The sequence below is a fragment of the Nipponia nippon genome, unplaced genomic scaffold, assembly GCF_047370975.1.
Source record: "Nipponia nippon isolate SJK-2023a ecotype South Korea unplaced genomic scaffold, ASM4737097v1 scaffold_4, whole genome shotgun sequence".
NCBI lineage: Eukaryota > Metazoa > Chordata > Aves > Pelecaniformes > Threskiornithidae > Nipponia > Nipponia nippon.
The window spans coordinates 93424870-93451383 of NW_028262358.1; the positions used below are offsets into that span (position 1 = coordinate 93424870).

The 26514-nt window shown below is 41.0% G+C and overlaps 1 protein-coding gene across 8 annotated transcripts; it reads left to right on the forward strand.

Annotated features, from left to right (window-relative positions):
- Positions 1-1035: 1035 nt before the first annotated feature.
- Positions 1036-24562, forward strand: ASRGL1 (asparaginase and isoaspartyl peptidase 1). 8 transcript variants are annotated; one of them, XM_087776499.1, is made up of 8 exons: positions 2734-2852; positions 3507-3532; positions 5517-5711; positions 7339-7481; positions 14106-14260; positions 18458-18576; positions 20544-20654; positions 23415-24562. In XM_087776499.1, the coding sequence occupies exons 3-8, from the start codon at positions 5681-5683 to the stop codon at positions 23648-23650; spliced, it is 795 nt and encodes a 264-aa protein (XP_087632625.1). In that variant the 5' UTR covers positions 2734-2852; positions 3507-3532; positions 5517-5680; the 3' UTR covers positions 23651-24562. The 8 variants fall into 8 exon arrangements, with proteins under 8 accessions (XP_087632622.1, XP_087632619.1, XP_087632624.1 ...); XM_087776496.1 differs by lacking the exons at positions 3507-3532; positions 5517-5711 and adding an exon at positions 1036-1053 and having other exon boundaries at positions 2610-2852; XM_087776493.1 differs by lacking the exons at positions 3507-3532; positions 5517-5711 and adding an exon at positions 1298-1428 and having other exon boundaries at positions 2610-2852.
- The last annotated feature ends 1952 nt before the right edge of the window (positions 24563-26514 follow it).

Consider the following 26514-nt stretch of genomic DNA (forward strand, 5'->3'; position numbering starts at 1 on the left):
TCCTTGCATGACCACTGCATTCACAGGTCTCCCTGAAACCCGGCCTAGAGAAACAAAATGAAGAAAAAAACAAGAAGTGAAGAGGTGGTGAGCTAAGCAGGAATGGTCAATGAAGAAGGCCAGCTGCTTGCCAGGTGGAGTTTGTATAAATTTTGAGAAATTTTTGTTTATATTTTTTATATTTTTTAATGAACTCTATTTTACAAATATTTTTCCTTTTCAGGAAGAACTTCTTTTAGTACTTCTTTTTATAGCAAACAACTGTTTGTTGCACCATCAGCCTATAATTTAAAAAAATATTAATAACAAATAGCAAGTTTATTTCTTGCCTTTGCTGTCTATTTGGGATCAGCACGGCCACATACAGCTCACTGGGCCTGTAGCAACCTGACGGCAGACTGGGATGCGTGATGTCTCCCACAGGCCCCAGCTGCCCACAGCCCCCTTCTCCTCACGCTCTTTGGCAATGGGAGTAACCTGGCCTGCTCAGGAGGAGAGGGGAAGGGCAAGCACACGGGATGTGCTATTGGGTTTCGATTTATAGAGTCATAGAATCGTTAAGGTTGGAAAAGACCCTTAAGATCGTCAAGTCCAACTGTTAATCTACCACTGCCAAGTCCACCACTAAACCATGTCCCTAAGCACCACGTCTACCTGTCTTTTAAATACCTCCAGGGATGGAGACTCAACCACTTCCCTGGGCAGCCTGTTCCAGTGCCTGACTACCCTTTCGGTGAATAAGTTTTTCCTAATATCCAACCTAAACCTCCCCCGGTGCAGCTTGAGGCTGTTTCCTCCTGTCCTATTGCTTGTTACTTGGCAGAACAGTCTGACCCCCACCTCACTACAGCCTCCTTTCAGGCAGTTGTAAAGAACAGTAAGGTCTCCCCTCAGCCTCCTCTTCTCCAGACTAAACAACCCCAGACTTGGGGGAGAGGTGCCATATTTCTAAGTTAACTGGAGGGGAAATCGGGCGGTGGTGGGTGATGAGGCGGTGTTACATTGCAGCGCAGCGGCAGCAGCAGCGGCGGCACTGCCTCGACTCCTCCACAGGTGCGTGCTGCCGGTGAACTCGCTCCCTGCCTGCCCCGAACGGAGCCGAGAAGGGCACGATGCCGCGGCAGCCCCTGCCAGGCAGCCCGGGGCTGGGACGCTCCTGCCGGCCCTGAGACAGTGGCGCCCAGGCCCCTGCCGTGGCGGGAGGGAGAACGCCCGGGCGAGAACGGCAGTAGGCCGCCATCTTAACTGTGGGCACCCCTCAGCGCGCGTGGGCAGCGCCATGTCTGCTGAGGGCGGCTGCCACCCGCCGCCGCGGTGCCCGTCCCCTACGGCTGGGCCGGCCGGACCCGCCCCGTGCCGCCGGCCGGGAGCGCGTCCGGGACGCCGCGCTCGGCTGCCGGGGGCTGCTGTGGCGACGGGGCGCTGCAGGTGGGCGCCGAGGCCGAGCCCGAGCCCTCCCCCTCCGCGAGGGCGGGTGAGGCTGAGCGAGCGCGGGGGCGCCGGGAGCGGGCGGGCGGGGCGCGGGGCCGGGCCGGGCTCGCTCCGGCCTGAGGCGCCGCCGCGATGGCCGGCAGGGCTCGATCGGCGGCTGAGGAGAGGCCGTGCCGAGGTCTTCCTCCCCTGACCCCCGCGGAGGGAAGCACCTAGCTGCCGATTGAAATAAAAAATGGAAAGGCCTCCCCTACGGGACCCCCGGGGATAACCGAGGCGGGTCTGCCCCACCGCGGGCCGTGACGCCCGGGCAGCGGCGGCCGGGTCTTCATGTGGTGCGTTCCCGCTGCCGTCCTGGCAAGCGGGCCCCGAGGGCAAGTGCCGCCCCTCAGGCTGCGGGGGTGCGAGGGAGCGGCCGTCAGTAGCCCAGGGCTACGGTTTGCGTACAGGATGAGAGAAAGGCTGTTGGATTTCGTTCTTCACAGCCTCCAAAAATAGGTGGCCCTGAGAAACCGTTTCCATGTGGCGAGTTTCCTCTGTGACGTGCCCTAGATTGCGGTGGGAGATGAGGTTGCTTCTCCTTTGCCTTTTTCTGGAAATGAAAATATGAATGCTGTCACCAAGGATGCGTAGCAACACTCTTGTTTGCTCACAGGAGGCCATCAGCAGTAATGGCACACTGTTGAATGCCTTGTTTTCCCGCATAAAGTACAAAGTTTTGCAAGAGGTCAAAGGTGTGAAATCCAGGTGGTAGAGGTGGTTAAGCTGTTAACTTGGGTCGGGTCAGTCACTTTTCTGTTTTGCTGGTTATATTATTGTGTTTAAACAATAAGGCTACCCATCTAATGTGAAGAGCAGTTAACAGGATCAAGAGTCACTCAGATGCTTTTTTTCTGTGTAACTTGCAGTATCGCCAGAGAGGCTTCATGCTAAATCATAAGATCCTAGTGTAACTTAGGCTGAAAGGGGCCTTCAAAGCAGGGCTGACCTCAAAGTTGCACCAAGTTGCCAGAGGCCTCCTCTGGTCAAGACTTGAATTAGGAGCTCCTTTGCGTGAGCGCTCAGCTTCCTGAAAGGTAAAATGGTCGCAGTCAAACTGACCGTATCTGTTAACTAACCTGCAGGGCTCTCTCCATGTAGAAGGGAGCACATGCTCAAGACTCTTCTTTCCAAAATAGGCTAATTACAAGTAACCTGTGTGCACAGCTGAAAGCCTTGGGAGGAATTTGGCAGGATGAAGCCCGTCATCGTGGTGCATGGTGGAGCTGGTCGGATCTTTAAAGAACGAGAAGAGGGAAGTCGTGCTGGTGTTGTCAGAGCTGCACTGCGAGGTTATGGTATCCTGAAACAGGGAGGCAGTGCCTTAGATGCAGTTGAGGAGGCAGTGCGATCAATGGAAGATGATCCTCATTTTAACGCAGGTAACTTTTTTCAAGAATTAAGTGGGTTTCAAATCATCATGTATTTCAAATGCTTTACCCTGATGCTTCTTAAAGTGCTGGTTTGCATTTCATTTGAATTATGCGCATTGCAGTGGAGTAAATACTGGTGTCACAAAATAGTTTATTTCTCTGTGTAATAAAATAGCACAGTGTGTACCATAGTTTCTTGTGAGCACACTTAGGCAGATGAGTTACTCTTTTCTCATTTTTCAGTGTTTTATATCTGCCTTTTCCTTCTTGTGCTGCAGTATTGCAGTTCTGTAAATCTTCTCCTGTTACTGTGCTGCATCTTCAGTTTTAAGACATGGACTCCTTAATGGAGTATATGTTTAGTTTATGTTCATGTGTAAGGCACTTGAGCATAGCTTGCAGCAATGTGTAAGCTTAACGCTTGACCTACACCTATTGCCAGAGGAATACTGTTCTTGGGGATTTTAGGTGTTTTTTCTCTTAATTAATGATTGCAATTAGTGCTTTTGTAAATAATATTACAGAAGTAATGCAGTAATGGTATATGAGTCATGAATTTATACAGTAAGGGTCCATAACTGGATTTCCTAATGATTGATGTTAATTAATGTTAATGTCAAATATTTTTCTCCTCTTCATATGACCTCAAATGATGAATTTCAGTGAAAAGATTTCACCACTCCACCAAGGTATGTCAGGAATGAACATGGAAAGAAAGACGTGTCAGTGTTCAGTGTTTTCGATAACATAGGTATTAGTTATGTGCACGCTTAGATTCACTTGTTCCTTCTCACCTTGTAATTGAGAGTGAGGGAGAGCTTTTACTTCAGACGAAACTTTCAGTCTTTTGTTACTGACTTGGGTTGAACATCTTTTTTTTTAGAGGATTCAAGCTGAAATCATGAAGTGGACTTAGAGGTGTGGTGTGTACTGCTATATAATTAACATCAGGATGGCATTCTCTCAGTTAACTTTTACTTTTCTTCACCTGTTCTCTAAATCAGTCCCTAGCCTTTAGGACTTTGTTTTGCTCAAGTCAGTAAATCAGTATCTATTTGGCCTTTGGCTCTCTTTATGCTTCTAGGTTATGTCTCAAAGTATCTCTCTGGTGAGAGAATTTAGATTTGCTATTTTAAAAACACCAGCTACCTCAGGGCAGGAAAAAATCCTAATTCTTGAGAAGCGTCTCTTCAGTGATGTTCTCCCTGACATTAGGTGTCCAATGTTAATGTGAAAGCAACTTCAATGTAAATTTAAGCTTAATGATTGTTTACATTTCTTTCTTAATCATTCCATGTAAACAATTACATACTTTCTTGGTTTCTTATACACTAGTTTTGATGGTTCTGTTAATCAAAATTATTTAGATGGGAAATGGGCTCAGTGTGACTCTCAGTGATGAAAGCTTACTTTATAATGATCTGTTTAGGCTCATTTATTTAACTTGTACACAACAGTCTGAAGCATTTTGGCACTTATCCTAAGTAGGATCACAGTAACTAGCAATATTCTGTGTTTTGCATACAAGGTTTTTTTTAACCTTTATGTGGTATCTTGTCATTAATACTGCTTTTTCTGAGCCATGCTCTCCCATAGCATGCTGTCATTGAACTGACCCCTGTGGGCAGTCTATACTCCTCTAAAATGATCCTATCACTTGAGGATAGGAGCTTAGACTCTATCATATTCAATGACTGATATACAGTTATAACTTTACATTTTGCTTAATGTACAAAGTACAATATGTGTTTGTGACACAATTTACATGGTCTGAGGTTACGTTTATCCTTAATTAAATATATGTTAAATTATTTTTTGTCTAAAGGTGTTTATTTCAATTTGTTCTAACAATATTTATACCGTATTTGTAGTATATTAAATGAGCATTTTTTTAGCAAAATTTGTTTAAACTGGAGCTGAGCCTTAAGCCCTTGTTCAAGTTTGACTATGCTGATCTAAATGGCAAGTAGTCTGGTGAGCACTTACGGATACATCTAATTGTATTAACGTTCATTAGATACAGCTGTTCTCAGTAGCTGGCAAAAATGAGCTGAAAGCTATGTGAAGAGGGCCTGATTGGAGTGGCTGTTGAAAACTCACCGTGTGGTATTTATCTTTGTAAAAGAAAAATCAGTTTTAGTGTAATATTTTCTAGGAAAACATAGACATTGCTAAGAGACCACAATGAAGAATGGGCATAATGATCAAGTTGTGTCCTTTTTTGAATGACAGGGTTTAGCCGTGCTGTGTAAATGCATCGTGATGTAGGCTTGGTGGAGGGGCTCAGAAGCTATACTGTTGTCTAAAACTACCATTTTAGTGACTTGTGCAGTATAATGAAGTCATCAAGTTCTGCTTGTGATGAGGAAGTGGTCTTGGTTACATTTCCTTCATGTGATCTCTTTGACTCGCAGTATTAACCAGCTTGGTGTGAATACTCCAGATATAAGAACTGTCATTATAGTGATCCTTGCACACTCTTTCCTGCTCAGCCTTTGCAGGACTATCTACCTGTAGACAGAGAGAATTGGAGTACTACTATCAGTACCCCTGCCATGATTTGGCTAATGTCAGACACATTTGTTATTTGTGTCCCCTTAGATTTTCTGTCTTGTTGTCTGTTTTTTTCCTTGCCTTGGCTTCACAAGTGAGTCAAACTTTTTTTTTTTTCAGTGCTGCTGCCAATGGACATTGTGACTTTCCCTACCCATTGTGCTGGAAGGCAGGTGAAAAGAGAGTCTGTAACCATAGAATGAAGGATTCATCCTACCTCAAATAACCTGAAGTTTAGTAGCTAGCCTTGCCATGGTGTACAGGCTTTCACGGTGGTCAGTGGAATGAGAAAGGCTAGCTATCCAGCTCTCGAAGGCAAGTGGGATGAATTGTTCTTAGGGGGCACCTCTCTCTCTTCACTGGCTGTAAAAGGAGGCTTTTGTAGGAAGCTGCCTTTGACTGCAGGATCTGTCTGCAACTGTGTTTTGCTCAGGAAATGTTAGGAAATCCTAGTATGTATCCCATGAGAGGTGTCCAGTAGACATAGGATATTATTAGTGCAGTGATGAAGGGGGCTGGTAGAGCTTCCCCTGGAACCATGGTTCTGGTCACTGGTACTTGAGAAGGATGTACCCTAGTTCTAGTGGGAATTTGGTGATCATGAGCTAGAGAGCCTACCTTGTCAAAGGAAGCTAAAAGAGTATGGCAGGGCTTATCTAAGAAAAAAAAGACGACTTATTCCTTACCCTAGCATAATGGAGAAGCTGGAAGAATGATGTTAGCATGGGTGGCACAAGGAAGTTACCTATAAAGCTCTCCACAGATCAGTGTAGTCTAGAAATTAGCGTGTTGTGAATGATGCAGGACTGCACTCTGGAATAGCTAATGCAGTCAGAGAGGGGCAAAAAATAACTTTATGGGGGCAGAGTTCAGGCATGTGTGTGGCAGTGGGAGTTTTTGAGGTTACAGGAGGAAGATTACAGGATTTTGTTGCTTCCTGTAACAGGGGATTTAACTTCATCTGTTCAGGTCTGAAGTACGCTGGTACAGAAGCCTTATGTCAACAGTTATTAACAGTGGTTTCTGACCTGCTTTAATGTTGGTTTAACAGAAATAAAAAAACTGTTTTAGCTCTGTACAATGTTCAAGTCTTTCTACCTGAGCTACTGCGCAAGTCTGCCATGTTTTGTTTTGGGGTTTTTTTACTTCTTTTTAAGTTTAGTCTTCTCCATCCTTATTAGCAAGGCTTGTGCGCTTCATGACTTACAACTGATTATTCCCCTGTGATACAGTTATTGGCATTATTAAAAAAACCCTATTTGCATTGTCTCATTTTGTATCTCATTAATTTTCGATTAGGTTAGTGCAAGCACCAATAATTATAGAAGAAAATAACTACCCAACATTTTATTACTTGATTTCTTTTTTTAATTCCTTCATTTGCTGTTTTTATTTGGTAGTGAAGAACTGGTTATTTCAAGCTTTTGTTACACTAGTGAGCGGACACTTTTATTCTGCTCCATCAATTTTGGCAGTTTCTTGGAACGCTATGTGACATTAATCTGTTGATAGGATTGAACGCTACGCTATTTTGTTCTGTTACATTGTATCCTCCTTTGGAAGAACTGTAAACTGTGCACTTGAAGTGATCTGAGTGATAAAGAATTCTGTTAATGATTGTTGTTGTACTTTTGTACCTAGTATATCATTTTGGATGGGATTGGAAGTGTGTTTTTCATCTTATAAAAATAAAACTTAAAGTAGACGTTGTACCCTGTGAGACTTCTGTTAATGGTTGGATTTTGTGGTTATATTCAGCAGTGCTTCTGCTGTTTTCTTTGTATTCAGGAGATACTTTCAATAAGCCAGACAACAAACTGGGAAAGAGAAAGTTTGTGTGATGAGATCTAATAATTGAATCACTTGATGGTTAGCTCTTAATGACTTCCTTCTTTTTGCCTTCCTCCCTGATTTTTTTCTTTTTTTTTCTTTTGGTCTTTAGGCTGTGGATCTGTTCTAAATGAAAAAGGCGAAGTAGAAATGGATGCCATTATCATGGATGGAAAAAATTTAGACTCTGGAGCAGTATCTGCAGTTAAATGTATAGCAAACCCAATAAAACTTGCTCGACTTGTCATGGAAAAGGTATGCTGAATGTGTACTTGAATATGAAATGTTTTTTCCCATGGAACTTCATCCGGTATATTGATACACCTCAACGATGATGTTTGTATAGTGTTTTAAAGAAGGGAGAAATGGATAGTAGTGTTTGGAAACTATGGTCATGACCATGAAGAACTTTTATTTTAAGGGTTTTTGAGAGATATTTATTAAAAATAGCATTCTAAGGAAGTATTCGAAGTTCTGCCGTGCATTTGGAAGCTCAAGGAGAAATTGACCTATACATGTCGATTTTCTGTTGCTCCACAGCTGGCGTTCAAGATTTTAGGGGTTGTTTTGTCCACTTGTTTTTTTGAAGAGCTTTTATGCTGTCACTGAGTCTTCTGCTTGATCTTGCAAGATTGAACTTGGGTAACGTACTGTTGGCTTTGCAATGACCTGAAACTGAATTAAAGGACCCAATAACTTATTTAGCCATGTAACACAGTCTTACGGTTTTTTAGGTGGCCTTCTTCATTGTGACCTAATCAGATGGTAGCCTTAGTGCAAAGTCGTGGTCTTCCAGCAGCAGAAGAGAATAAATAGACTATTTCAGTTGGAAGGGACCTACAATGATTATCTAGTCCAACTGCATGACCAATTCAGGGCTGACTAAAAGTTAAAGCATGTTATTAAGGGCATTGTCCAAATGCCTCTTAAACACTGACAGGCTTGGGGCATTGACCACCTCTCTAGGAAGCCTGGTCCAGTGCTTGACCACCCTCTCAGTATAGAAATGCTTCCTAATGTCCAGTCTAAACCTCCCCTGGCTCAGATTTGAACCATTCCCATGCATCCTGTCACTGGATACCAGGGAGAAGAGCTCAGCACCTCCCTCTCCACTTCCCCTCCTCAGGAAGCTGTAGAGAGCAATGAGGTCTCCCCTCAGCCTCCTTTTCTCCAAACTACACGAGCCCAAAGTCCTTAGCCGTTCCTCATAGGACATGCCTTCCAGCCCTTTCACCAGCTTTGTTGCCTTCCTCTGAACACATTCAAGGTCCTTCACATCCTTCATAAATTGCGGGGCCCAGAACTGCACTCCGTACTCCAGGTGAGGCCGCACCAGTGCTGAATACGGCAGGATAGTCACCTCTTTTGACCGGCTGGTTATGCTGTGCTTGATGCACCCCAGGATGCAGTTTGCCCTCTTGGCTGCCAGGGCACACTGCTGACATATATTGAGCCTGCTGTTGACTAGCACCCCCAGACATCCCTTTCTGCAGGGCTGCTCTCCAGCCACCCCTCTCCCAGTTTATACTTATGCCTGGTGTTACTCCGTCCTAGGTGCAGAATCTGGCATTGTGACTTGTTACATTTCCATCCCATCAATCATAGCCCAATGCTCCAATCTATCTAGATCCCTCTGCAAGGCTGCTTGTCCCTCAGAAGAGTCAACAGCACCTCCCACTTTGGTAGCATCAGCAAACTTGTTAATGGTGCATTCAGCTGCTGCATCCAAATCACTGATAAATATATTGAACAGGACTGGGCCTAGAATTGGACCCTGAGGAACACCCCTGGTGACTGGTTGCCAGCCAGATGTAGCCCCATTCACTACAACCCTTTGGGCTCTGCCCTTCAGCCAATTCTTCAGCCAACGCACTGTGAACCTGCTCATCCCACAGCTGGACAACTTGTCCAGAAGGATGCTGTGAGGGACAGTATCAAAAGCCTTACTAAAATCCAGAAAAACTACACCCACTGCCTTCCCTTCATCCGCTAGGCAGGTGACCTTACCACAGAAGGATATCAGATTAGTTAAACAGGACTCTCCCTTTGTGGACCCATGTTGACTGTGTCTGATGATTGCATTATTCTTTAATGCCTTTCAGTAGTACACAGTATAATCTTCTGTGTGATTTTTCCAGGAACTGAGGTTAGACTAACAGATCTGTAGTTCCCTGGGTCTTCCCTCATGCCCTTTTTGTAACTTGGAATAACATTGACTAGCTTGAATAACATTGGCTGGAAGATAACATTAGCACTATGTGATGGTGACAGATTTTCCAAGAGAATCAAATTTATCAGGGCAGCAAAATGATTATTATTTGACCTTCTATGTAAAATCGGTCCCACCTTACTCCACTAAGAAGTAAGTCCTTCTAATATCTGCCACAGCAGACATCTCTGATTTCTCACAAATGATGCAACTGGTATGGTTCAGGATGGAGTAGGTCATTTGTGTGATATGTGCATCTGTTTTACCATTACTAGACCATGACAGTGATCAAAAAGTTTGTACTGTCTTTGGAGTTTATATTTTTCATCCTGCTAGTGCAGCTGCCCCATTGTTGAAAAGGGTTCATATTTGTAAAAACACATACTAACAAAGAGGATTTATGGTTTTTTAACCTTTCAAACTGAGTTTCGAGGAAACAAAACCTCTTTTGGTGATCTATAAAGATGATTGAAATGTAATTTGTCCTCCGCAGCCTCCAAAGAAGGTAGGACTTATTTTTGCTCTTAATTGGAAGATACTTCTGCTTTTACAATCGGAACTTTTCACTAAAGTATTGAATGTAAATACTTTTTAAAATGTATGTCTACTAGAAAACAATGTTAAAACTTATGATGAATAAGCTTTTTATTCCTTCACATCGGATTTATTCTATCATTTACCTAGAACAAATAAATAAGTATAGCTGGTAGACAGCTTCACAAGACCAAATATTTCAAAACTTGAGAATGTAAGTGGAGGGTTGGGGGAGAGACGTCTTCTGGCACGTTGGGGTGAATGTTGGTTTTTTTATGTTTTGTTTTGTTTTGTTTTTTACTGTAGATAACTTCTTTTAATGCCCGTTGTTCAGATCAGATGAACCGAATGCCCATTCTAGAATTACTGATTTTTTTTGTTTTCTTGTCCATGACAAAATCCCATTTCAGTCAACAAGAATAAAGTCAAAACAACACTGTTAGGTTTTTTTGTTGTTGTTGTTTTTTAAAAAACACTTTGGAATATTATGTTCTCAAAAAACATCTCCTTTCTCTTTCTCATCTGTTATAAGGTCTTTCTTGTCATCGTGTGATGCTTCTGGTGCTCAAAAATGTTGAGGCTAAATTTGAAAGGAAATCATAAAATTTAACTATACAGGACAAAGTATAATGCTGCAGCCCTAAAACCATGAAATTTTGTCGTAAAGTATATTACTTTTTGCCCAGATTAAAAAAAATCTGTGTAGATGACAAAGTTCAAATGTAAATGTTGGCCTAAATTACTTTATATACCTTGAGGTGAGTTTCTGCTTCTTCTCCGTCAGGTATTGTAAATGAGAACACCAAATGATGTTACTCTTCTGTTCATCTTGGACAGGAATTTGGGGACACCAACCCAGGCTATTTCACAGTACTTTTCAGAGTGTATTTTGTTTTGTTTTACTGTGCATAATTAAAAATGTTTTGAACTTTGTGACCCATGGGTAATAAGACTGTAGTTTTCCTGGGGTCCTAAGCACATTAGGATGCTTCTTTCCCAGTGGTTTTGAGATGCCTCACTGCCTTAAGGAATTTTGAAATATGCAGCTCCCAAAACCAACCAACCAAACAAAAAAAAACCCTCCCCACCTTGTAATTTTCTGTATTTCCATTCCTATTATGGAACAATATGGGCTCCATCTGGTGGCCAGAGTAGCTCTTCTAGATTGTTGTTGTGCACATTTATCCTGTATGCTGTCACATTCTCGCTGGGCTCAAACTCGACCAAATTCATGGGGCAGAAGAAAAGAGGGCACCAGAATAATTTCCATTCATGATTTACTATGTTATTGAACACGGCAGCCTCTAGAGATGGAAGGCTTTTAGTATGTTAACTAATTCAACAAATCCTTGAGAAAGCTGTTTAATTCCTATTGAATTATTCCTGTTTGTAGTGAACAAAAATAGAATGATACATTGAAATGTTTGTGGTTGGTTGGTTGTTTTTTTTTTTTAAATGGGCCATGTAATCCCCCTCAGCTCCAACACTTCATTAGATGGGCATCTCATGAACATTAGAGCACTGATTCATTGGTATATGTGAACCATGTATATGTTTTCCCCTCTTATATCATCCAGCCTTTTACATTAGACAAAGGAGAATTCAGCTTAGAACATAGACTTCTCAAGGGAAAGGTGCACATTTTTGCTGTGCTCTACACACTGCCAGGATTGTTAAATAAAGAACAGGGATGGTCTGAATTTCAGGCCAGCTGCAGAAATTTGGGGGATTTTCTCTTCCCTGTTTCCCATGAAATTAACTAAACTTGCCAACATTTGTTGTTTGTTAGTAAGAAGTCTGAAACCCTCACCCCCCTTTTTTTTTTTTGTCCTTTTGTATAAATGTGTCCCAGAAAAATTAGGCACTTAAGAAGTTAGCAAACATATTCATGAAACTGTAGAAGAAAGATGAGACAGAAAAATGTGGTTTTGGGTTGTTTGGCAATATTCTACCAGCTCTTTGACAAGATATATTGAAGAGAAAAATCAAGTTCTCCTTAAGATACCTTCTTCTCAGTGAGGACTGGGGAAAAAAAAAAAAAAAAAAACCAAACAAAAAAAACCTCAAAAAACAACCTATCATAGAAGCTATGATACTATGCAAGTATTTCTTGTTTGTGCAGCTCAGGAAGGTGGGTACGTTATCAGAATCTGCATATGGGAGGGAATCCTTTGAAAAAGTTTTAACAAATAACTTCCATTTTTTACAATAGAACTTTTTTTTTTAACTTATTTGAAAGATGATATAAAGTCTTAATTGCTGAAGAAGGCAAGTGATGGAGGACACAGCCTTATCATACAGATAAAGTCAAAAGAAAAGTTCAATGTATTTCCTAAAAATAAAACCAAAAAACCCCCACCCCCACACCCCCACCCCACCCCCCCAAAAAAAAGAAACAAACCAACCCAATTTGAATTACTGGATCGTGTGCCTCTGGTGGTTTAGTGGCAGTGGCAGAGGGGGGCAGTATTGCACAAAGAAGTTGGCTTTCAAGTCCAAAGAACACTTCAGCTTTGTTAGAAAGAGGTAGGTCTTTTATTGTCTGGTAACATCACTCAGCATGTAAGCCTATTGTCCACTCTTTCACATATATAGAGGACTTCTTCCTTGTAACCCTTGTTCCCTAAAGCAATACTCTCATGAATTGAGGACTTAATTTGTCAATAAAAGGATATTTAAATTCTCAAAAATGCTTGATGTCAGGGCCACCACATGTGTGAATGACTGTTCAGGAATCTTTCTGAAGTGGAGTCACGTTTCCTACTTATGTGAGCAGCTGAAGGGGTTAGTGCAGAGGCTGTAATAGGCTGAAGCAGAGCTCAGCATCTGTGGTTTGGGAGGAGGTTCAGCTCGAATCCTTCAAAACAATGCAGTGCTGTGGGTTGGTCACGGTAGTGATTGCTTGTCATTGCTTTAGAAATCAACAGCAGTCGATGGTTTGCAACATCTTAAAGCCTGAAGCTTTGAGACTGTAAATGTCCTACAGAATGCAGCATGACACAGAAATACCCAACTTCTGGCGTCCTCGCTTCAGGCTGAGAGCAGAGTATGTGCACTGAGGTCTCCTACTTGGCTTTGCAGGCCTGCTGCCTCCAGCATCGCATGGTTCTACTTTTTGGCCTTCTGCCTTTTGGTACTTGTGTGCTGTGCTGCTGTGCGGACATAAAAGCTTGCCTGAAGTTAGCTGCTGTGCTCTGAAATGACTCCATACTGTATAGTCAGACCACTGCTCCTCCAAAACCTTCCCGGGCTCTGATGAACAATTAACAGCTATGTAGGGGTCCAAGAAGTTGATGCTTGTTTTTGAACAGAGATTTAAAGAAAAAAAAAAACAAACAGATTTTAGAGCTCCTACTAAAGTATAAGGATTAATGAAACATTTATCTGGCAAGTTTCTCTAAAATAGCAATTAACCAAGCTGTACAGGCTTTGAGCATGGAATTAACTAAGGCTGTTGACTTAAAATCTGGTCTAAGTACTTCGCTAAATAAAGGAATCAAAATAGAGCTCCTGCAAATGTTGTTAGAAGACAGCAAGCATTTTTTTGTCAAACCTGTGAGAACAATATTCTGTTCTTAAATTTGAAATTCTGGGTCTATAAGAGCAGCAGCTAGCTGAAGGAAGTATTTAAAACAAAATGGTTCAGCTGATGTTAAGAAACACTTTAGTGTATGATATTTACGGTTTTGGGTTATTTTACGAGGCGTAATATCTTCAAACGGAACAGGAATTTATTTAGCATTCTTTCCTTCAGAGTAAAATCCTTCTAGATGTCTTAGTTAACTGGACAAAACAGTTAGTTAAGTAGTGATTTGGTGATGACTGAGAACAGTACAAAGAAGTTGCATGCGAATTAGCAAGAGAGCAAATTTACGAATTTTTCTTTTCATTTTTTCTTTTAAATAGAGAAATGCAATTCTTTTCTACTAATGATGCTAGTTTTTATCTGTGTTTTGGAGAGCTAAAGATTTTTTTCAGCTAGTGAAATGGGATATAGGCATAGAAATCTAGATAGTTTAGAAATAAAACAAAATTTGGAATTTTCTTTGTGCAGGTACTTCAAAAAAATAAGAAGTGATTACGTAAAACTGCTTAGTACAAGAGGTGTCAGTGAATCTCTTGTCTGTCTTCTGCAGACGAAGCACGTGCTGCTGACTGACCGTGGTGCACACCTGTTTGCTCAGGGCATGGGTATTCCTGAGACTCCAGGGGAGAAACTCATAACTGAGAGATCCCGGGACAGATGGAAGAAGAACCTCGAGCCGGATTCCAACCCTGAAGAGTTTCAGAAGTAGGGGTTTTGTAAAATATTTTTTTCTTTTTAAATTCAGGTAATTTAGCTTGTGCTGTCAGTTAAAAACAAAACAAAACAAAACCCCAAAGCTTGAAGGCCTGTATTCAAACTTGAGCATACTTCCGTTCTGAGCGTTACATGGTTTGATACGGTCTTCACAGTATGTCCTCAGTGAAAGTAATGAAAAATGAAGCTTTCAATGAATTTGCTCAAGTGTAAGTGACTGGAACAAACTTGATGATGCTTAAGATTGTCGGTCACTTTGACATAGCATAGGTTTTGTGGCATTAATGGAGGACGAAGTTAGAACTTGTTATTGCTCTTAAAACCACCAGTTATAGAAGTGCATAGAGCAGCTTTAACAAACAGCAGGCATCGCTTTGTATAGCTTTTCCACAGAGGCCCTGTGATTTTAAAAAATATCCGGTCCACATTTTAAAACAAGTCCATGAAAAAAAAAAATTAATAAAGCTGATCTTGGTTAAGTAGATGATCCAATTTGTCTTTAAACTGGATTAGGTAGTTAAATGACATCAGATTTTGGCCAGTAACTCCTTCTGAGTGCTGATTATGGCTGTTGGTTATTGTAGATAGGAATGAAAAGATTGACCAAGAAGTTCAGTGTAATGGTGGGTGTGAAAAGAGGTGCTACTGGATGGTACAGCACAACAGTAAAACCAAAGTCACTTGAAAAATAAGCAAGTCTCATATTAAGTAGAGAGGAAAGTGAGATGGACAGGAAAGGAAGGAAAATCATCAGGTGTCAAAAATGTTTTTTATGCCTGTGAGTTAGGCATAAATACTAAATTGTTTTGAGCTTCCATTTGTACATCAGTGGTTGTGGCATAGGAAAACACTGTATTACATTACATAAATGCTGTCTTACATGTTGTTCATCTGTTCTGTGAAACAGTAGTAATGAGAGAAGCAGAGCTGAAGAATTTGCAGATCAAAAGGAGGAAATTTCTTCTGTGGGCCTGTTAATTAAAGTCCATTAAATGAGGCTATAAACTACAAGCTGTATGTTAATTTCAGTCAATTGCTAGAAGGAACAACAAATTCATGAGGAAAGTGTAAGTACAGTCTTATAAACAAAGTGAAGTTGTTCCTTGACCATAAGGTCTCAGACATAGTTCATCTTGTATCCAGCGGAAGTTTTCTTTTGATCCATCGTCTGTCCAAGGACTGTGTGGTATTATAATTTATTACGAAGAATTTTGAGGATGGTGTAGCCCCTACTGCCACTTGGTCCTCTGAATATATAAGTTGGAATGGCATGGCATCTGAGTCTCCATTCATTCTTTGTAACTGCTTAATTATTTTTTTTTCTTATAACAGTGTTAGGCATCTTCAATTTCAGCATTGCCTTGTTCTGGAATATCTGATAATAGAAGGCTTGTGTATTTCTGAATGGCTCAAGACTTTTTTTTTTGTCTTAGCCACGCTGTTCTTTTTTCTGACAACCAGTGCCCAAACCATCAGCACGAAGTTGAAAACGGGTCTTTTTTTATGCAGCCCTGTTTGTTCCTGTGTTGTATGTGGAATGTTCTTTTTCCCTGTTGTGTCCACAGCAATTATGCAGAAATTTGCCTGAGGCAAACAGGCAGAAGGTGAAGTAGTATTAGGCAGAGGCAACATAAAACCAGATCATACTGGGAATTTGAAGGTTGGTATGTACTTTACTTCCAGTCCTCTGGTCCTAACAGTGTTGGAAGCCTCAGGGGTTCACAGCTTTCCAATCAAAGTTTGGTGTCTCCGGAAGAGAGACCTTTCTCTTCTGCTTCTGTTAGAAGCCTGCATTCATTTATGTTAAAAGCCTATGATTCCATTGCATATACACCATGGCATCTTGTACACCTTTTGCTGAGAATAAGGCATGGGCTTTTTTATTTTCAGTCTCTCACTCGAAAGATTCTAACCATACCCTTGTCAAGAATTGCTGGAGTTTGCCTGAGAACCCCACAGAAAAGGGGTTGAGTCTGGCCATAAGATAGTAGATGGGCTACTAGTCCCTCTGTGAATCACAGTGCAAGAGTAACTCGAGGAGGTATTAACTAAAAGAACCCTGACAGCAATTGACAGAAAACCCTACTTCTGATGCGGGGCTAAGAGACAAAACAGCAGATGCTTTATTAATTGAATGGGGACAGAAAAGGACATGTAACTTCATGGATACTGGATAATGAAAGATTTAGACAAAAGGGAATGAACAATTCCAAGTGATCCATTCTGCATCCCAGTATATGCAGTACATAAGAATAATTCTTGATTGAACAAAATCATTACTACTAATAGCATCCTCTGGTATACTACAGGTACTTGTTGAGATTCTTGCTACTATCACTAACTAATGATAGATGATTATAATATATGTCTGCTTAGACAGTTTTTGCCTGCCTTGGTAATGTTTCTGAGTCAACTAGCTATGCAACGGATTGTTTATATCTTCTTTGCCTTTGTTCTGAAGATGAACAAGGAAAACATGACACTGAAGCAATAAAAAAGTTTAAAGGGACAGTAAGAAATAGAGTGTAGTTGTCTGTTTGCTCTACTGCAGATGAGGTATGTTGGACACATTCACTTTGTTATTTATCGCTGATTGAGCTCTTGTAACTAAACAGGTAGCTGCTGCGTATGTGATCTGTGTACTTTCATTATTCTCACAGTTGCTTCAGGTAAATACATACCCAGGAAAATGTACATCTGGATGTACCTTTCTTAATTTCTCAGGAGGATGTAACTTTAGTTGGTTGAAGGGTGCCACATGAGTGTGCAAGGGAATACTGAATTTACTAATATTCTTTTCAGCAAATCATTTGTAACAGATGGATGGGTGGGAAGCCCATCTGCACCATCATATCAGTTTGAGATGAGGTCCGTCTCCACATAAATGTCAGAGCAGTTTGTAAGGCCTGTGATTCATCAGTCAACTTTGAGTTGCTGTGAATGAAGTGTAGGGACTGACAGTGTGATATTTTACATAAGCAGGAGGGAACGGGAAGTTGGTTCTCTGAGACATTGACTGTGGGTTTCATGGCATACAAAGACTTTGTCTGACTTAATTATCGTAGATTTTGGGGTGTTATAGAGAGACCCTCACCAGTGCCAGGCAACTTCCAAAGGTGATCCTGTGCCAGTCACCTCTTGGGCAGTTCCTTGAAGGGTTGTTACAAATTCTTTTCCTGTGTGGAGGGATTTAGATTTTTTTGGTGTCTCTCTCCTAGCCAGATACTGTTTTATGTTCCTACATGAATTGCCAAGATAGGAATATGTGGACACTCAAACTGTTGCTTCTCAGTGCAGCAACTGTTACAGTAAGTTACAATAGCCTTTTATTTCTGAGTATGAATACACATATAATTTAAGCAGCCTATTATATATGACTTTTTTGTGCTGAAGAAATAAAGCAGTAGTCAAGACTTCTATTTTCTTCAGCACATGAAGATTTTTAAGCTGATGTGTGGTTTCAACAGATTCTACTGGCCAAGTGATTTAAACCTCAAGATTGCTTAGCTACAGAGTACAAAGACAAAAATATGTATTAAAGATGTGTTGTGAACAATACTGGTTGAAAGGCACATAAATAACCTTTTTTCTGTTGCGTTCAAACGTTCAGGGGAATAAGGAAGAGGAAAGAGGAGGATCAGGAAGGAAATGATTCAGTGCATTCATAACATTAGTCTCCTTTTCTGTATTCGCTCATTTACGTGCATTGTCATTAATAATTCCGGTTAACCTCCCGTTGAGAGAGTGGAGACAGTTCTTGTGTCTTTGAGTCGCTGTTTAGGGGAAAATTGTGTGTCAGGTGTGTCACAGCCAAAAAACTACTCCAGAACTATGATGGCTAGAAATATTTCTGCCCTATGTGCTTTTGTTTTGTGTGTTGTTTTTTTTTTCTTTCCCAGGTTGAAGTTTCCATGCTATGAAGGTAAACAAGTCATGGGGGGGAGATAAAAAAAATTCAGTGTTTTCTACTCTATTAAATATAAAGCTATGAGAGTTGTTGCATATTGCTTGTTATTTTTGTAATGAGAAGCATGGTAAAAAATAGCTTTATGATGAGTAGTAATTTTTTTGCAGTAATCTTTTTTTTTTTTTTTTTAAAGCTACTTGGAAAATAAATGAATAAATGCTACATGCTTTGGCAGGTATGTTTTAATTTAACCTAATTTTGTGAACTGTTTTTCTTGGCAGAGACCTTGGAACAGTCGGTGCTGTTGCTATAGACAGTGAAGGAAACGTAGCTTGTGCAACATCCACTGGAGGACTCTCTAATAAACTGATTGGCCGTGTTGGTGACACAGCATGCATAGGTATGGGGTGTGGGGTCTTGCCTCTCATTTTTTGTAGGTGTATCATTTAAAGAAGGAAAAAAAGAGAAAAAAAAAGTAAAAAGGTATTACACATTCTCCTGTTCATTAGTGAAATGAAACATAAATACTGGCACATCTGAAATGGAGGTCTAACGCTGAAATGTACCAAAGCTCAAGCTCCTTAACAGAATGTGGAGATTGCAAGTAAGGATTGGGAGTAGAGGTGTAGTGCTGTCATTCTCATCATCCAACACTTTTCTGTCTGGAAAATGGGGATGGGAATTTTTTTTTTCTGTCCTTTCCTGAACGCTAACATTTTTTTTCTGTTTCCTTTCTGTTCATTCTGATAAAGCTCTCCTTTTGTATATCCATGCTTTACGGCTAAGTCAAAAAATGTAGCCTGTTCTGTACTAAGATGCTGCTTTCTTGATACTTAAGGAAGTAAGTGTAATTGTAATTACTGTTATATCAGTGAGCCAGAATTGTAAAATGACTGGCAACTTTGAGTAAATTCCTGTTCTTAGAGAGCCCTGATAGGACTGCCTCAGAGCCTAATAGAATCGGTGTGGAATAAAGGAAATATTTTAAGAGATCTCTTATCCAAGTATAAAGAGACACTTGAAATCCTTTCCCCAGACTTGTTCCTCCCTTGGGACAGACTTGCCATTTGATTGCTTCAGGGCTCTACCATACAGCTGTGATTTGGAAAATAATTATTTTTAGTCAAACATGTTCCAGACTCAAATAGCACTGCTGTTGGCAGTACAGGATTATTATAAAACTAATACTAACTTTCTCTCGCACCGTAAGATACTAATTTTTTTGTACCCTCTGCATTTTGGCTATGATTTTCAGCTTCATTTCTGACTGCAGCCTTCTGACTGCAAATACTTAAACTCTTAATGTAGGTCATGTTCAGGCCTCCTATGGTATGGGACATAGGTCTGTGAAGGACAAGTGAAACTGGGCACTGTTGAGCATATTGCTTGCAACTTTTGCTCTTACTAGACACCTGCAGGATTGGATACAGAAATGCTAGCTGTCCTTTTAAATATTAGAGCCTTTTGAAAAGGGGCTTTGACAGACTGATTGTGGCAGTGTTTTTCCACGTGTAAATTGGGGTCCATTGAAAGGGTCTGATCTGATCAATAAAGTACAGTAGTAAAAGAAACTCTCATTGCTTTTCTATGCCTCTGTCCCCTCCTCCAGTACCTTGTTTATAATGCTGTGGTATGCTCCTCCCCTGCTCCTGGGAAATTTTTCTTAGGAGATGTGCTAGGAACATGGGTGTTGAGCAAGCGGAATCTTGGTGGAGAACAGGGTGTGGAATGTGCCAGCAAAACAAGGATGGGAGGGGAAAAAAAAGGGGGGGGGGGGGGGAGTGCACCAGAAGAAACACTCTGCTTGTGGTGAGGACTTGCAGGATTCTTCAGGGCTGCTTCATGATGCTTCACTGTAGAGCCCAGGCTCTTCAAATCTCTTATCCGCTTTTGCTCTTGCTGATAAGTCCCCCTCAAACTTTGGTCAATTCGCCAATGTCCTCATGAGATCTTCCTTCATATCTTCTCAGTTGGTGGCATTGTGTGACCTGGCATTCTGCATCGCATTGCTATCTTGCTGATCCTCAGTATACTGTCCCCTGCTGTTCTGGAAAATATTTTTGCCCATCCCTGTAAAGTGTTGGCCTGCTTCTGCTTCTTGTACCACAAGCAGTTCACTAGTCTAGCTCATAACTTGGCAACTGACTTCATCCAGCTGTTGCTGATCTCTTTCATATATTTTATTTTTCAAACTGAGACAGAAATGAGAAAGAAGTTAGTTACTGACACTTTGAGTTACTGACACTTTGTTCCCAGAAGTGCTGGACTTTTAGGAAGAAATGTTCGGTACCTATTTTAAACAATGTAGAGCTTGTAAATTGTACTACAGAATATTGCCTTTTTTTTTCTCCCCCCCGCTCTGAAAAGGAAGTGGAGGTTATGCCGATAACCGTTCTGGTGCCGCTTCAACCACAGGTCATGGGGAGAGCATTATGAAAGTGGTCTTAGCCCGACTGATCCTCTATCACGTGGAGCAAGGTATATTCCAAACTTCTTGTAAGCTGAAATAATGAGGATTGGAAACGTTGCCTAATGACAGGTTTCAGTTTATGTGCTATCATCCTAGAACGGTTGTCAGAAGAGTTGCTCCCAGGGATATGTGGATGGGTCACCTCTCTTTAAAAACAAACCAAAGTACTAAAGTATTAATGAAGCCAAAATAGCCTTAAGTGGACAGAAATATTTATGCTGCTTGATGCTTAATCATGCTTGAGATCAATGCGTATTGAAAGACCTTATTGTCTGCTTTGTTTAACTGAAGTTCTATTTAATAATTTTTCGCAATTTTAAACTAAAATTTTGTGAACAAAGGAATAGAAAACAAGTAAAAGCAAGATATTTTTAAGGAAGCAGTAGGGGAGGGCTAGAGATAGATAATCAGAGCTGAAATAAGAAAGCATAGAATATCACCTTTCTAATAAACTGTGATGGTTTTTATTTTAACAACTCTGATTATAGCAACAGAAATGCTTTTAAGACGTCTTAAAAATGATTTAAATTTTCATTTTGTTTTGGAAAATGTACTAAACTGACTGGGTGGGTATGTGGTAAACAGCTGACACGGTATGTCTTATGTGACTGTAATACAATCTGACTGTGCGATGACCCTTTGGAGCTTTACCTTCATGAGTTAGTCTGTCATCTAAACCCTTGATTATATTACAGCCTGTAAACATAGCCAGACAACATACTTGTATTGCATGCAGTTGAAGAACCATTAATATAGATATCACCATTATTTTTAGAAAGCCATAGCTTTTGGGTACTGCAACGTAACTTGCTTTGAGATCAACCAAACTGGAAATAGTTGAAAAACTTTCAATTTACATTTTCACTGGAGAAGCAGTAAGTAGAGGGACAAGTAACAGCTGAGAATATTTTTGTTATGCTTTAAAGAGCTAGTCGCCTATAATGGGTGCATTTCTCTGTAAATCTCTTAGCTAATATGATGTTTCAGCATAAAATACAACCTACAGGTTATTTCCCAAAGCTCTAACATGTTATGATCTCCCCTTACTCTCTGTATTATGTCCCTGAACGTTCAATTTGTGAATGGCCTTCTAAGATCTATTTAGTCTAAACTGTGTAAGCCAGTTTCTTCTCTGGCTTGAAGTTAACTGCTCTGCAAAACCTATGCATTGATAGCAGTTACCTGGCTTGTGATAAGTCAGTATGAAAGGCAAATGAGGCTCAAATTAATTTTTTTTTTTAAGAAAAAAGAAAACCCACATGTGTGCGTGTTTAATTGGTTTGCACTTGTTCACCCTGCCCGTGCTTGCTCTACCTTCATTCATCCTGCCCAGAAGTACAGCTCCGCTGCCAGGAAAATACGTCAGCAATAGACTTCCCCCACAGCCCCCCCGGCCCCTTTCCATGAAGGCGCTGAAAACAAACCCTCAAGTTATTGTAACTTTTTGAGTCCTTGAACGGTCAACTGAAGTTGCATATTTAAGAACAACTATAGAGCTCTTTCATAATTCTGTTCAGCTATTCAGTAATTCGCATAGTGAATATCTTCTTTTGGACCAACTCTGCAAAATTTACTTTCGTATTTCAGGAGTGAATTGCTTTGCCAGTCTTAACAGCTGTTGGAATCTCTGTCTTATGGTGGCAGCTGTTGTCTTGATGAAAAATTAAACAGTGAAATACTGACCCTTTGAAGTCAGTGCCACTGACTTGAATAGTCAGTGTCACCCGTAACGTCAGAGAAAGGAGCTTTATCCTGTCAGTCACCAGTGCTGTGAATAATTCTAACTCTGCTGGTTTTGTTTGGTTTTAACTCAAAATTTGCAGGGAGGGCATGCAGGTCAGTTTTTGTTCTGCAACTTGAGCTGCATAACATTACTGATGGTATATGTCTTAGAACAATTAGGCCGAGCCAACTGCATTCCTGAATATATATTCAAACTTGCAGTGAACAAATATTCTGCAACTATTACAGGCCTTTGTGTATGATGTACACATTAACTTTGATTTATTTCGAAAATATTCCTGTTAATGTGAATTAAGTGTAATGATGTGTAATGATAATTAAGTGTAATGTGGTGCTTAGGGACATGGGTTAGTGGTGGACTTGGCAGTGCTAGGTTAATGGTTGGACTTGATGATCTTAAGGGTCTTTTCCAACCTTAACAATTCTATGATTCTATGAAAAGATAAAGTTGCTTTGCTGGTCCTTTCTCTGATGTCTAGTCATTGAGTCCTCATCTTGCCTGATACTTTCAGAAGTTTCAGGAAGAGTAACGCTGATGTCTGCTTTTGATAAATTATGACAACGTGAAATACGTGCTTTGAGCTCCATTGTGGCCAGCGGACTTGGAACATAGATGATGACTGAAATTTTGGATTGTTTTAATGTGTTTTTTTCAAACTGTAAATGCTTTAGACCTAGCTTGTTACAAACCTTTGATGGAAAGCTTGCAGATTGGCATTTTTCCCTTCAAATGATGGCATAAGAAACGTGTCTTGAACATAGAGTTCATGAGTTAGCCTATATCAAACACTGAAACTGAATTACAATCTGAAGCTATTTAAATCTTGTCTTTGTAGCAGCGCCATACCATAGCAGCTATTAGCAACTGTCCAGAGCCTTCCTATAAACAGCTCCTTTGCTACACTGGAAATTTCTTGCTGATTTAGTTGGAGGAGGAATTAGATTTGGCTGGGGTGAAACTCTAAAGGAATTTTAAAACTTATTTCCAGACACATACCATGAAGTTATCTTGTTCTTTGTTTCAGGAATGACACCAGAGATGGCTGCTGACACTGCATTAGACTACATGAAGACGCGAGTTGGGGGCTTGGGGGGTGTCATTGTTGTTAACAGTTCGGGAGATTGGGCAGCAAGGTTCTCCACCAAGCAGATGTCCTGGGCTACTGTAAAGGATGACAAGCTGCATTATGGGATTTATGCTGGGGAGAGGCATACAAAATCTGTTGACGAAGCACTCGCTGCTGAAAGTGAGGGATTCTGAGAATGAAGAAACATCGACTGAGGAAGAATGAAGATCTCCAATTTTTGCTGGAGGACAATTGATAGTTGATTTCATCTTTCTGAAAGATCTGTACTCTTTTGATTGGTTCATGGCATTGCCATATTTACAGTCAAAGTGAAATCTGGACGTGGTTCTTCAGCAGTCATGGATATATGTAGTGTTTAATAATACCTTCAGGAAGTCAGGAGATCCTCCTTTTCTAGACAAGAAAGAGAATGGTCAGTAGGTTTCTTGGTTAGCATGTCTTAATCCTACGTTAAAGGGAGCCTGTGTTTCAGTATTAGAGGAGCTCCTTTCCATGCCCATTCTCAGAGACTGCTGCCAGGATGATTTGAGAGATGAATGCTTATTAATTAAAAACTGAATCTGGAAAATTGCATCGCTTTCCAGGGTCTTTTGAGCAGTCATCCCATGATAACAAAGTGCTAACTGTCAGTGAAATACCACCGAACACCAGTGAAGAGTTAAGGCTAAGTACCTGTCATTGGCACAGGCTTGAGGTAACTGTCAGGGGAAATAATAATGAAGTAAAGAAAATAACTATCCACGCATACTTTGAAACATTGTTTTTTAATTGTAGGTCTGATGCCAATGAATGGAATAAAATAGGACTCCTTAGAAAGCATCACATTTCCCAACTCTGGAGAAAAGTTAACAGGAAGGGTATTATTGACTTAGTAACTGGGGTAGTAATAAAGAAGGTCACGATTTCAATAAATATCAATAAAACAGCACTCTTTACTACTCGAATATGAAGGTGATAGACACCTTTTAAGTCTAAACATGAGACAGAGATGTTGATTAACTGGAAAAATAATTATCTAAAATCAAGCAATAAAAGCAAGTTGTACTAAAACAAATAAAGCTGACTGAACAAGCTGCTTGTGTGAAGTCTGAAGTGTTTCCTGGGGAGGTTTTCTTTTTTTTTTTTTTTTTTCCTGGGGAGGTTTTCTTTTTTTAAAAAAGAATTCATGTTCTGCATTACCTCTAATACAGCTTCTTCATTAAGATTTTATATTTTAAAAGAAAGAGCAAAATTTCTTTTTCCTGTTTTCTGACTTAACTACATATTTTTTTGTGTTAAAACTGTGTAATCATTTTATGGGTTCTAGCTGGTGACCAGGTTTCCTCTGCAGACAGATTTGTATGTTACAATTGCATGCCATCATACTGTGGAATGTTCCCTTTACAAGATAACCCAAATAAACATAGCAAAAATCTTAAGTCATAGTTTGAACCTCCTCCTACCTGTGTCCCAGCTACGATACGCCATGGTATTGAGCTGGCTCACACAGAGTGGTAAGGTTGCCAGGGCTCTCTAACCCGCTCTCTCCTTTAATCCATGGTTTATCAGATGTTGCAGATGACTGGATGTGGACAGTGATGGTTCAAGAGTAGACGGCTCATGCAAAACATAACCGTGGAGTACTTGCGTACTTTGTTCCACAGGAGAGAGCATAGAAGATGAGTAAAAATTAATTCATTTCCCCTTCTGTGCGTGAGATACCAGTCCTATCAGGGGACTGGATCAGCGGCCAGACTGTTCTCTGGAAAAAAAGCAGTATTGTCTTAGGTTCGCTGCCAGAATATCAAGGCAATCCAGATTTTTGTGGCCAGGGTTCTGCTTTGTTCACCTCACCTGTCCCTAGTGCAAGATCAAATTCAGGACAGGCAGTACAAAATGCAATCTCCACAAGTTCTGCCAAATCTTGCTTTGCAGCACTGTTTTCATGAAATTGCTCAATGATTTTTTTTTTAATGAAAAAGAACCAAACTTGGAGGATGTTTTTTTAGAGCTAAATGGTGATACATAGGCATGGATGTAGGCTGTACACAAGAAGAATGCAAATATCTTGTCTTCTACCTGCTCTTTCAGATTAAAGACTCTGTAGAGGGCATGTTCCTAGTAACCATTCCTTTGCTTGAAGTAGCTGGAGGGAGCAGAATTTAACCCGATATTACCACAAGGCCTGGTGTATCGTCTTTGTCAAGCTCTGTTTTTATGTTTTCTGAGTGGATGCAAGTCCGGTCTGGTCGTGCTCCAAGTTGACCAAAACCCACACGATGGTTAGCGTAGCAGGGAGCATAAGCTAATGCACCCGCTGGGCGGTTTATTGGCTAGGGCTTGGCAGTAGCCTAACCGGGACAGTTGGCTTTTGGTTAGCTTTGAACAAGTTCATGCCTGCCCAGAAGGTATCATCACCCACAGCAGCAGTACAGGTACGATCTCAGGGCCATCAGAAGGAATAGTAAATGGTTGCTGTGGTTAATCCACTTCAGCTGTTCTCAGGAATATAATGTAATAAATTGCTGGTACTTAGCAAAGAGCATTATCATAGAATCATAGAATCGAATCACAGAATCATAGAATGCTTTGGGATGGAAGGCACCTTTAAAGGTCATCTAGTCCATCCCCCCTGCGATGGGCAGGGACATCTCCAACTAATCAGGTTGCTCAGAGCCCCGTCCAGTCTGACCTTGAATGTTTCCAGGGATGGGGCATCTACCACCTCTCTGGGCAACCTGTTCCAGGGTTTCACCACCCTCATTGTGAAAAATTTTTTCCTTGTGTTTAGTCTAAATCTACCCTCCTGTAGTTTAAAACCATCACCCCTTGTCCTATTGCAGCAGGCCTTGCTCTGATCATCTTTGTGGCCCTCCTCTGGACCCGCTCCAACAGGTCCATGTCCTTCCTGTGCTGAGGACCCCAGAGCTGGACACAGTACTCCAGGTGGGGTCTCATGAGAGCAGAGCAGAGGGGCAGAATCCCCTCCCTCGACCTGCTGGCCACGCTGCTTTGGATGCAGCCCAGGATACGGTTGGCTTTCTGGGCTGCGAGAGCA

What these genes read in the sequence shown, in the direction of transcription:
- ASRGL1 (XM_087776496.1), top strand. Translation starts at nt 2,666, where the DNA reads ATGAAGCCCGTCATCGTGGTGCATGGTGGAGCTGGTCGGATCTTTAAA. An exon ending in AACCCTGAAGAGTTTCAGAA is followed by an intron (nt 14,261 to 18,457) that starts GTAGGGGTTTTG and finishes TTTTCTTGGCAG; the next exon opens with AGACCTTGGAACAGTCGGTG. An exon ending in TGGTGACACAGCATGCATAG is followed by an intron (nt 18,577 to 20,543) that starts GTATGGGGTGTG and finishes CGCTCTGAAAAG; the next exon opens with GAAGTGGAGGTTATGCCGAT.